The sequence below is a fragment of the Anser brachyrhynchus genome (assembly GCF_964034855.1).
Source record: "Anser brachyrhynchus genome assembly, chromosome: 9".
Taxonomy (NCBI): domain Eukaryota; kingdom Metazoa; phylum Chordata; class Aves; order Anseriformes; family Anatidae; genus Anser; species Anser brachyrhynchus.
In genome coordinates, this window is record NC_137703.1 from 17866760 (window position 1) to 17879304 (window position 12545).

Below are 12545 nucleotides of genomic sequence, written 5' to 3' on the forward strand. Positions count from 1 at the left end.
CATGGCTACCAGGAATAGGGCCTTGCCTTTTGTTTCCAGGCAACCTCATGGACAAAGTTTAGCTCTGAAATCTATCATGCCTATGCCTGACATAGCCACAGCTCCTAATATTGTGTTTTGTATCTCCTTTTTCACTTTTTCGTATCAGTCACATGTAAAACCCTGCCTTGTATAGGGCTCAGTTCCTGTTTGACTGCTCTCAGATCTTCTTCCTTGAGGCCTAGGACCTTAATGTACAGAGCAATACACTGCAGATTAGCAGGCAGGAAGAGGCAGGTCTCTGCAGTAGAAGCATCATGTTGATAGGCACAGGTAGAGTAAGAACAGGACAGGGATGAAAAGGACGGGAAATTAGAGAGAAACACACATACATACACTTCCCTCTCATGCTTGATCAAACCAATTACAATCTAAATTCCAAACCAAGTCAGCTAAGTGAGTAGTTGGGGTTCTTAGGTTCACTTCAGCATCTGCAGTAAATGGCATCTAATTCAGCTTCACTCAGATGAATTCATTAAGCTTGTAAGCACAATAAGCCTTTTACAGCCCTGTGCTGACTCTCTTTAACTAAATGGTCTGTACAAACACTTGCACTGTGACAAACAGACTCTTGTTAGTTCAGAAGTCAGATTCACAGGTCAAAACATTCCTGGACTCTCTTCCTGAAACCTTTTTAAAATCAGGATAATAAAAAAATACTTCCCAGACCCTACACATTTCCAATATAAGATCCAAAAGTCTCTACTGAGCTTCTAAAAATGTTGTCTGCTATGTCTTTTAGAATTATATAGTGCAGACCATTCAGCTTGGATTCTCTCTATTTTTACTTTTGTTTTTTAAATGGCTTTAATTGTTACCTTCTTTTAGTTACTGTTCATTTCTTTTCATACTCTTCACACAAAAGGAAGGTAGGTCTTTACAGAGCTAGGTAGAAAATAGCTAAAAGAAGAGCTGTATAGATGCAAAGTAAAAGGAATGTAAGAAAATGATTAAAAAGGCAACTAAAACACACGAAATTCACATTATGTGGAGACCACAATATATTCGTACAAGTACACATTTTTATACATGTGGAGTTGGTGGTCAGTGAGAGGCTTAGACCTGGGAGGCCAAATTTAACTCCGTTAAGCTAGCATAAATCTGGAGCAATTTCAATGACAGGTAATCTTGCCAGCTGAGTAATTCCTCCATATTTACAGTAATAACTAGAAGCAAAGTCATCCCTTTGTGATTTATTTGGAAACTGCGAGCAATGACATGGACATTGCTATAAACTAGATTATTTTTGAGTTCTTCGTTTGGCGTTAAGAAATCAGTCAGAAAGAGAAATAAAATACCTACAAGCAAAAACATGAGAAAATAGTCTCAACAGTCCAACAGATGCTGTAGCTCTGCCCCTTATATTTGATAGTAGGATCACTGTTTCTGCTCCTTACAAGTATATTACATCTCATTCTACAGTCTCCACAGTCATCCTGTGGTTTGTGACTGGAGACAAGTCTCACATTCCACTTCTAGTGTTCAAAAGTCTGTCACTTTAACCTTCAAGTTTCCTCTCAATTTTCATCAAAACGATCTCAAATCTTCATCCTGTGTCACTGGATCTTCTCTACAAATTTCCTCCCTTCTCTTTACTTACTGTTTACAGACACGGAAGCTGCTGTGTACAATGACCATTTTTCAAGTTTTCTTCTATTACTGAATGATTTTATGGACTCTATAACTCAGGTATATTAGAGTTTTCATTTCCTTATTGGTTTCCAGTTTATAAATCTGAAACAGATAGACTCCTTAATGACAAGGAAACCAGGAAAAAAAGAATTCCCTCCATTCACCCCTTACCCAAAAACAATGAGTTGATGTATCCTTACCTCTCATCTCGTCTTCCCCGGAACCGTGCATCCTCAGGATCCCGTGGATATCTATCATCTGAAGGTCTCCTTCCTTCCCAAGCACCAGGAGGGCCACGGTTTGAACCCCCTCCTTCAAATTCCCTGTGATCAGGAGGAAAGGGAGGCCCAGGTCCACCTCGTCTCCATTTCTCATCTTGCAATGGTGGGCCTCCTCTCCCCTCAAATTCCCGTAATCGATGGCCAAATCTCTTATCTGGATGGAAGTCGTCACGGAAGTCATCTGGTCGATCAAAGTCATCATGGAAATCTGGGTGAGGTCCTCGTCTATCTGGCATGCCCCTGCTGTCTCTACCATCACCCCACTCCTGGCCACCTCGAAACAACCCTCTCTCAGGCCCATGATCAGGACCACCACTGTTCTGGTCGTGCCTTCTATCTGAGAGAGGGCCCATGTGATGGTTTGGTGGACCACGGGATTCACCTTGAGGGAAAAAATCATAGCAGATTTCTGTAATGTTTTCTAAAAATGCTCTAGGATGCTCTAGTTTGTACAGTTCTAGAAAGCATACACCACACATTTCACATTAAACAATTTTTGGGGAAAAACTTTTCCTCTGTATTCCAGCCCAAGCCTATGGAAGCTTCCCTCTCAGCAAAGGCCCTTTGTTCTGCTGTAACCTTTTCTACCTAGAGGCACTGCACTTCAACAGCTTCCTTTTGGAGAATTACTCACAGAAGAACAGACAATGTATTTAATTACCTTTATTAAGACCAGGTCCTTGGTTGTGAGGGCCAAGACGACCTTGTCCTCCCTGCTGCCCCAGTCCTGGTATCAGTGGTGGAGGACCTGGGTTCTGTCCGTCCTATTAGCATATAACAAGAGAAGCCATATGAATTAGCATGCATGAGCATTTTTGCTTTTAAGCATTTTCTAAGGGGGTAGGCCAAATTTATTTGCTTAAACAAAGACCACATCTTCTTACAATAGGAACAGCTGATTTTCCAGTGGTTTCAGCCTCATTTTTCAGAGGCTCACATCACTAACGCTTTTCTTTTCCTTCCCTGTCTGAGCAGCATACATAATTTTATAGAAAATTTAGCATTTCAAAGACTAACTTTCTATCCATGACAACCAAAGATGATAAAAGCTCACGTTTTATTTGCCTGTTAGAAAAGACAAGGGAACTGTGTATATTTGTTTGAAAAATACAAGTACTGATTTTTATGCTGTTAAAGAGCTACATGGACCAAAAGCTTGCTTTGGAAATGAACAAAAAACCATGAAAATAAAAAAATAAGAATATTAACAATGTTGGGGTGGGGGAACAACCACCAACTACTGCTGGTGGTATCAGAGAATCTCTGCTATAAACTTGTGTAAATGCTTAACATGGAAATATGTGAGTTTAATTTTTAATATGCTGTTCAATTTTGTTTTTCCTGATTCTAAAGTTAAAATCAAAAGAAAAGTATTAAAACCCTTAGGATGCTTGGCTAAGCACAACGAGACAAGTTGTTAATGGGTTATTAACCAATGACAGGTCTAAAAGCAGAAGCTGCAGTCACCTGCTATTCTCAGGCAGAAACACAGTAAGCAGAGGTTTGTGGAAGTTTCAGCATCCCAAAGAAAAACTAAAGTAGATGTAAAGCCTTTGGTTATTTTTATCTTCTTTGTTTGTTTGTTTTAAAGGATAAGGTAATGTTCTTTAAATTCCACCACTATTACGGGACCCCTGAAAGATTTCTCTGCAGGTACCAAATTACAAAACATGGCTGGGAAACAACATGGTTGAACTGTCTCATTCTGCCTTTCAGCAGGAAAGGCCAGATAAAAAGTCAACATCTGGGGACTGTATTTGACTGAAACTAGAAAGGGGCATGTATACAACTTACTGCCTAGCAACATTATCCAACAATAAAAATGTATCACTGAACAAGACAGTTGAAATTTGCATGATTGGTACATAAAACCTTTTATGTTTATAAAAAATCCCCCCTAAATCACATACAAGAGAACCCTAAACACATAGGTTTTTTTCCTAAAATGTTTCAAGTGAGAGATTTAGACTTGGCCTTCATTTTGGCTGGTAAAAACCTTCCAGATGCAGGCAGTTTGCAAATACACTGAAAACTACACTTCCTTGTTGTAATTGTACTGATTCAGCTCTCCATGAATCTAAGTTAAATGATTTTCATGGTCTGAACCTACTTTTGTGAAATCCTGCTATTTGGGGGTGGGGGGTGTGCATGCTGCAGAGTAGCAGTAAGTTCATTTGAGCATTTTTCCTATCATATCTTGAAATGCCGTTTTTATACACTGTTTTTATATTCTTAGACTTTTAGATTGAACTGCAATATAGGTGGCAAAAAGCACAAAAACATGTACTACAAACATCACCTTTGCATTGAGTATTTTTGTAATGCATTTTTTTTTTTGGGGGGGGGGGGGGGGCAGCTTGTTTCCAATGTCTATTAAAGAAGAAAGCACACAACTTCCCTAGGGAATGAATGACGACCTGAGTCCAGAACAAATAAAATGCCTGTCTAGGAAAGATCCAGCTGTCACAGTGCTTCTGCCAATCCTGACCAAAACCTTGCTGGAGTTTTATAATTTCTGATGTATTTAACATATGTTAACTAACAATAAACTCTTGAACTTCTTAAACACGTCACTGTTGTTTAACCAAATTGTCAGTTCTTAGTAGGCACTACATGAAGTTCACTAGTGTTTGCCAAAACCCTCTATTCCAAACAAACTCTGCTTTGACAAGATAGACAGAACCGTAACAATGCATTTTTACATGCCTTTCATTTTAAAATACATTATGGGTCCCAAAATCGTTACGGAAAACTAACTTGCACAGCTCGGAAGGACGGATTGCACCCAGAGCTGCCACCGGCCCCGCGTGCCCGGCACCTGGAGGCGGCCGTGTTTGAGCTGCCTCCCGCTGCCGCACGGCCAGCTCGGGGCTCCCCGGGGCGTGCTGAGGTTCTGCGCAGCTCAGGTAAGCCGGGGCAGCAAAGGAAACTGTTCCACCTTACCGGCTTGTCTGGCCTCTACGTGCAAAGAGCACAGCCACTTCATCTGTAGTAGTTAAACGTATGCGCCCAAGGGGGAAAGAATGTTTTGTATTGACCCAAAGAAAAAAAATGCATTTCAACTAAAACACAAGTTCCGAAAGTTTGCCACTGTGTGGACGAGACTCACCCAACCAGCAAGTGAGATGCACATCTAACCAGAAGGATTAGATATTGGACAATCAACTATTCTGAATTAGCAATAGCAAAAACAGGCTCCAAAGTACTTCTGCTAAGCTGGGAACACTCTGTATTTACCCGTCTGCATTTCAGTACCAACGTGCCTATCTCCAGAATACAATTTGCCAAACCACATCTCAGGCAATTTCCTTCTCCACCAGTTTTCTGTTCCGTTACGTATTTGCAGGAAGTAGCAGATCCCACATTCAGGAAGAGATGTGCATCTCGCCCACACAACTGCAGTAAACCTCTGCAGGTAACACTGCTATCTTGTACAGAGATTAACCTTTATAAATATGCAGTATTAATTTCACAAGCCCTTGATGAAGCAAATAAATATTCCTACTCTCCTGCTATTGAAAAGGAAGGTCAGTAATTTGTACAAATTTACAGAAGAGAAATATCAAATTTAGGACCAAAAAAAAGGACAAAGCTTACTGTTAAAGATTTCCAAGGTAGGGAACTACCATTATATTTATATTACGCAGAAGCAAACAAGACCAAAACCTGACAGGAATGTTATGAATTTTAAAATCTGTTCATTTTCTAAAGACATTAGCCTCCTAAAGCTAAAGAAGGAAGGAAAAAATGGTCAAAATGTTCTTTTTTTTTTGTTTTTTTTTAGTATTTGTAAGACTTTCAGAGAGCAGTATTTATTGAAAATAACTGTTCACCTGTCACAAGTAACTTCCTGAATTCTGACCTGAGTGTTAACAGCAGGGTCAGACAAGGACAGCCCAACACAGGTATGTAAACACACACATGCTCAGTAAGGATTTTTAGATAGAGAAATTAGTCTCCTGAGGATAACAGCAAAAACCACAACTGCTAGTATGCATTAGATGAGTAATACTTGTGGAACCAATTCCTGTTCTCTTAACTTGGATGTTTCTGAAACCTGAGTAACAGTGACACATTTACAGATGTCTGCAGGAAGTTATTGCTGATACGTAAGAAAAAATATTCAAACGAATACACAATTTGTAGACTACTCTGGTCCATCTGAAGTCCAGCCACTGACAAAGTTCATTTCAATGACATCACACATTATTGCGATTGGTGCTGGACTCCACATGAAGAAGTATATCCATATCTGCCCAAAGCTTTAGCTAGGAACTGTTCAGGACAAGTCTAAGAGTTAATTTTATTTTATTTAAAAAAAAAAAAATCCACATTTCTTAAAGTTGTATAACTAGATTTGTTTCCCAAACATCCCCTTCAAAATTCACCTTAAAGCTGAAGATAAACAAGAAGTTTTAAGTACAAAACCAGTGCCATGATAACAGGGAACTCGTAAGGAGTAGTTAAGTACAGTAAGCTCTCCGTATCTGTGGTGATTACAAGATGGAATAACCCCGTAATAACGGTGCTGAAGAGGGCAGAGCAGGTTGCACCTGACGGGATGGTGCTGAACCAGACTTAATCCCTGAAAATTTAATCATCAGTGCCTTTACAAACAACACTCTCCAGTATGCCAGGTGAGCTGAGTGCAGGCATACTGCGGAGCCGCTGAACCCTGCTGGAGCTGAGTGCTGTGGCAGCACTGCACAGGGCCACCTGATTGCCAGCCCAGCGCCCACCCCACCAGCCCCGGGCTGGTCCTACCCAGCCCTGCCTGATACCTGCGCCCCCTCCTTGCATTCTGCAGCACGTGGTGCAGTAACAAGCTCAGGCACGCAAAGCCGATCTCTTAACTCGTGGCCCAGAAGGTATTAAGGTGGTGAAACAATTTCTACACCGGTGTAGGGAGCAGGATAGTTGTGCTCCTGTGCATTTAGTTTGACCTGGAAAGCTCAACCAGACCTACGCTGATTCCAGGTGTGTCAGCATCTATAGCAAATTCATCCCATAGTTTGTATAAACTACTCTGGGACAACTCAGAGTCAACAGTAATTTAATTAACACATTTCTTATGTTCAGTTTGCTTAAATTCAACCTTTGTTAGTGCTTACCTACATCCCTAGGAAATACCACAATTAAGGCAATTCAGCGTCCTTTAACTAAAAAATCTGGAGTTTCTCTTACGGTTACATTTTGCCTAATAGATACTGATTTCTCTATCAGTATTTCTAGTAATCCCTTTTCTCCCGTTACCTCTGCTGTTTCCAAGCTCCGTAACTTTTTTCATCATCATTTAGGTTCTCTTGAGGCGGATCTTGTTAAATGTATCTTGTAAATCCATTTAACCTCCAGACCCTCCGCTCCTGCTCAGCATTTGTACCATGTGACATTACCGTTCCTACACTCTGAACACTCTCCTTGTTATACAGATTGACACGTACCTGATTAAACGGGGGACGAGGCCCGTCACCCAACAGAGGCGTTTTCTGCTGCTGAAAAGGCAGAGGGCCCTGGGAAGGGTGCGGCCCCCTTGAAGGATTCGGCTGTCCCTGAGGTCCTTGCATGTTTCCTTGAGGCCCTACTAAAGAGCCTTGTGGAGGTCCCTGCTGGCCTTGTGGACCTGGTGGCCCACGCAATTCTTGTGGCGGTCCTAACATTGTACCTTGAGGCGGGGGTCCCTGTAGGCCCCTCATCTCCTGGGGACCATGTCCTAGTAAACCACTTTGCATATGGCCTCTCATTTCTTGCGGATGACCCATCATCATCCCTTGTGGAGAAGGTCCTTGGTTATCTCTGGGTCCTGGTGGACCCTGCATCCCTCTTGGATTAAGTCCCATCAGCGGCCCTTGTGATATAGGACCCTGCATCCCTTGAGATCCTGGAGCTCCTTGCATGCCATGAGGAAGAGGTCCTTGCATTCCTCGGGGACCAGGTGGCCCTTGCAATCCTTGACCACCAGGCGGACCTTGAGGACCCAAGTGACCTTGTGGGCCAGGTGGACCCTGTGGTCCTAAATGAGTCTGAGACCCAGGTAGGCCCTGTGGTCCTAAGTGGCCTTGTGGACCAGCATTACCCTGTGGACCTGGAGGCCCCATTGGCCCATGAGGGCCAGGATGTCTCTGCATTCCTTGATGTCCATGTAAATCCTGAGGCCGTGGCATTCCTTGTGGAGGTCCTTGGGGGCCTGGAGGTCCTTGTGGTCCCATGAACCCTTGAGGACCTGCAGCTCCTTGATGTAATGGAGGACCCTGAGGTCCCATTTGTCCTTGGGGTCCTGGAGGCCTGAATTGTCCTTGTGGACCAGGAGGTCCCATTTGAGGCATATTCATTGGCATCTGCTGAGGTGGAAGGGGCTGCTGAAATCCTTGAGGCATCTGTGACATTGGGCCTTGCCCTGGAAAAGGCTGGGGTCCATGAAGTGAACCTCCTGGAGGTGGTGGCTGCACCTGCTCAGCTTGTTTTTGTGCAAGTCTCTCAATCTTCAATTGCTGTCCGAAAAAAAAAGAAAAAAAGTGAACCAGAAAATCAACTAAGCACAGAAAAACATGGAACAACTAAAAATCAGAAGCAGCCACCTCGTTCTCAGGAGTTTGGAAAGATTTAGTACTTTTCTCTTAATTAACAGAAATACAACTACAGAGATCCATAAACAGGTATAACTAACTGAAATGTGGAAACCTTACTGGTGGCATCATAGCATCATGCATTGAATCCAATTCTCATTCAATTAGACGTATTTGAGAAAAAGCGAAAACGAGACTACAAAAGCAAGCTACACATTTTGGTGCTGAGCTCCAATGAATAACTGGCTTTACATACATACCTCCAAGAGTTGTGGGTTTGTGTACTGAAGTGCTGCCATTTCCTGTTCAATCTCTGCCTGTGTCTTCTTTTTCTCTTCCAGCTTAATATCTTCCTTTCTATCATTCAGTGGCTCAGGTGGGGGAGGCAAAGGAACTTTATTCTGCATCCATGCCTACGAAGAATAAGTAAACTTAAGATTAATACTAATACTAAGGAATGCTACACATGTAATATAATATAACACTGCACTGGGAAAAGGTATGCCGGAATGCTGAACATTATGGATATTCAAAAGCTGAAGATTAGGTTGAATAAAACATCCATATCTTACAAACTTGTAACATACAGATACAGGATACAGGGGATTTAACCAAATATTTTATCCTTAAATAATAATTTAACTAATGTGGTAAATTATTTTGCACTGGATGTTGATACAAGAGATGATGTCGGAAATCCAAACACTCCAAGAGCCACAAACATTTTGAAGCTGGGATTATAAGTGGTTCCAGTGTTTGTTGTTTATCAGTACTTACCTGCTGAAACTGTGCTGGTATTGGTTTTGCATAGGGCACTTTTTTCTGTGGCACCTTTTTTTGGTCCTTTTGCATTACTTCTTCCATTCCCCAATCCAGTCCTGGGATTGTCATTTCAATGTCATTGGACTCATCTTTCCCTTTAACACCAGGAAAAACATACAGTGCAATACAGGTTACAGAGTAATCTTGTTATTCTCCTTACAGGTTATTTAACAAAAGACACCACGAGGTTCTCAACTCTTCCTTTACACTGAAAATATGCATTTAAGAACCTCAGAAAACAACAGCTGTGCTGCCCAATTATATGAAAGGAATGAAAGAGGAGTTACACAGTATCTGGATGGCTCAGGAAAATGCCTCCCTATACCTACTACTTACCCATCTGCTCTTGCTCCATGGCTATTTTCAATTGTTCGGGTATTCCCATCCCAGGGATAACTGCTAGGCTGTTGGGTTCCAAATCATCTACAGGAAAACAATAAATATTTATACTTGAAAAACTTTTGCTTTACATTATAATTTAATTCTTTCAGATTCTCACATGCTTTTTCCGTCGACACCATTATGCATTTCACAGCTGCTGGGTCAGTTTTTAGATCTCATACATGAATTACAGATATTAAAAGAATTGACAATTCAGATTCATAAAACACCCCAAAAGAACAGAAATTATATACTTTTAAGAAAAGTGATATTTAGCGTAGGGGGTCCGAAAAGGAAATATCATCTCATACCCATTCCCATTTTTGTTACAACAAATGCATGTAGTTTAAAACTTAAATCAGATTAAAATAATGCATTTTGTCATTCCCAAACCCAAAGGGGCAAGTAATAAGAAACATTAATAAACAGATGCAATCCTGGGAATTAAAAGGTTGCTGACGCATGCTGTAGAGCTGGGCAACCCTGAGCAGCACAAAATTAGAAGAATTCTTAAGAGGGAGGAGGGTAAAATTTTAAAGATTTGAGTCAAGTTGAATAATTTGAAAGGTCTTCCTGGTGTAGTTCAGGACTGAGGAAAGTCTTGCAGTCACATGAAGTTTCCAAGAAGAAAAGTAATCTGGAGACAGTGCCAGAGGGGAGCCAAACCTCCTTTCTGTGACTGACAGAGCACGTCTTACCTCCTGGAGCTGTAGAATAAAAGAAGACAAATTGTTGGAATAGTGCTTGCTGAAAACATGGGGAATAAGATTATTTATGTAAAAAAGGATATCTTTATCTAGCTAGTCACCAATACTATACTGTTTCATCACCTTACCCAGAAGCTGCATTCTAATGTCAGCTAAATGCCCTAGGCTTGTTCCTAACCCCAAACCCTCTTTTCTCCATACTCATGGAAATGGCCTTACCATACTCCACACCATCCTCTGACATTCCAGGCAGCAGATTCAAGTTGTAACGATCTCTCATTTTATCTCCAGGCCGATTTCGAGTCCAAAACTTGCTGTCAAAAGGAAGTCATACGATCTCAGTAGAAAGTCAAGAATATTAAGTACTTTTAACGTAATTACTGCTTGCTTATTTAAATTTTAGTATCTTGATTATACAAGGGTTCAGCTCCTCCTCATCAAGTTCAGCACTGCATCTGAACATCAGCTCTGAGGTTCAAACAAAAAAATCCCAACAATTACCATACTGAACTGTATAGTTACAATTCAGAAGATGCTTCAATGCATAAGGGATGCAAGTACAATGCAGCAGTATCACCGATATCCAGCCCGTTCCAAGAACTTACAACTTGATTTACATACATTCTTCACATAAAACTAACCCTGTCAAAGCACATATCTATACACAAAAAATCACTCTGCTTATAAAATACTCCATGTTTACAGCATATTCTACCTAAAAGATTCATAGCACAAACTACATGCCTCAAAATACATTTGTAATGTGAAAAGACGGACATGACCAGCAGATGACCTGAGGGAAAAACACTGGAGATGGGAATATTTCTTCGCCAAAAAACAATACTTCCTTTTTAACAAGTTTCTTGGTAGATTTCAAAACTCACACAATCCCCAAACCTTTCATTTCTTAAGGCTTCCTTAGGTGAAAGACAAGTGAGATAACACTCTACATTTTCATGTAAAACACATCAGTGCCTTCCCACTTAAGTAAGTTCTCTCTGCTTCCCCTACTGGTTGTGTATCCAAACTATCCTGATCTATTCTTTGCTCACCAATGTCACGCACCCTTTCAGTTTCTAAATGCCCGTACATTCCCTTAGATCTTTTCTTTAAATACTTTGAAATACCTGGTGTGATCATTTGAGCCTGAACAGAGAATGTGTCCAAGGGGATGCCATGCCAAACTCCAGATCATTCCTTCATGGGCCATTTCCATTCCACCAACCTCCTTCTCAACCCTGATGCATCAAAACATCAATTGTTACACACACGAATGTCTGCTACAGATACAATATAAAACTTTTGCTATTCAGTTGTTCCTATTCCTCTGTCCCCCACTTTGCTAAAAATTTTAGTTATTTTTCTGTTGCATGAATCCATTGTACCCAGATGTACTTAGTAGGGAATTCAGTCACATAGGAATTTTTTTTTAACTGTATATTTAAAAGCAAAATTACAACGTCTCATGAGAAACCCACTCTAAGAAACTAGGAGCTTCAATCATTCATCACCCCCTCAACAAAAGACTGCTTTCTGTATGAGCTATTGTATCCTTTAAAATGTAACCGAACAGAAAAACTTCAGAAATGAAGCCTATTCACAAACATCCTCAGTGACAGAGGAAATTTATATCATACACATGCATTCAAAGGTGAAAAGTATATTTTATGTTTGGTATTATGGCTTGCACATCTGATCAACATCTTTTCCAATGTGCTGGTAAAAATGCCACGTACCCAACATGCCAGAACAACAAAGAGCCATCAGATCCCCCACTGGCAAACAGCCCTTCGTGAACAGGATGCCAGGCCACAGCTGAAACACAAAATAAACCACAATCAGAAAGTACAATGCTAGAACTCCTAATTCATGTAAATCAGAATCTCAAAAACTTTCATTTTTAATCCAAACTTACTAATAAAAATTCACAAAAATGTAAGAAAAGCTGACCTGTGGCCTCTTTCTTATGACCCCTGAAGACTTGAAGTTCTTCTTTTAGATTACGAATATCAAAGAGCTTGCAGAGATGGTCACGAGAAGCAGTTAGCAGCCAGTTGCCATTCAGATTCAGTTTCACCTCCATCACTGTGTTTTTATGAGCATGTCTGCAAGTACAGAAA

The 12545-nt window shown here is 40.9% G+C and overlaps 1 protein-coding gene across 4 annotated transcripts in view; it reads right to left on the minus strand.

The window, feature by feature from the left end:
- Positions 1 to 12545, minus strand: part of WDR33 (WD repeat domain 33) — a 68162-nt gene that overhangs the window by 5577 nt on the left and 50040 nt on the right. Inside the window, exons 9-18 of one of the 4 annotated variants that reach the window (XM_080605050.1) lie at positions 12376 to 12530; positions 12162 to 12240; positions 11553 to 11663; positions 10645 to 10739; positions 9674 to 9760; positions 9293 to 9432; positions 8776 to 8928; positions 7394 to 8440; positions 2614 to 2716; positions 1872 to 2133 (exon numbers count right to left, since the gene is read on the minus strand). In XM_080605050.1, the coding sequence (XP_080461176.1) occupies positions 1872 to 2133; positions 2614 to 2716; positions 7394 to 8440; positions 8776 to 8928; positions 9293 to 9432; positions 9674 to 9760; positions 10645 to 10739; positions 11553 to 11663; positions 12162 to 12240; positions 12376 to 12530 (2232 nt within the window). Of the gene's footprint in view, positions 1 to 1871; positions 2335 to 2613; positions 2717 to 7393; positions 8441 to 8775; positions 8929 to 9292; positions 9433 to 9673; positions 10426 to 10626; positions 10740 to 11552; positions 11664 to 12161; positions 12241 to 12375; positions 12531 to 12545 lie in introns of those variants that run through there. The other 3 variants (XM_080605049.1, XM_080605046.1, XR_013955181.1) reach the window with 3 other exon arrangements.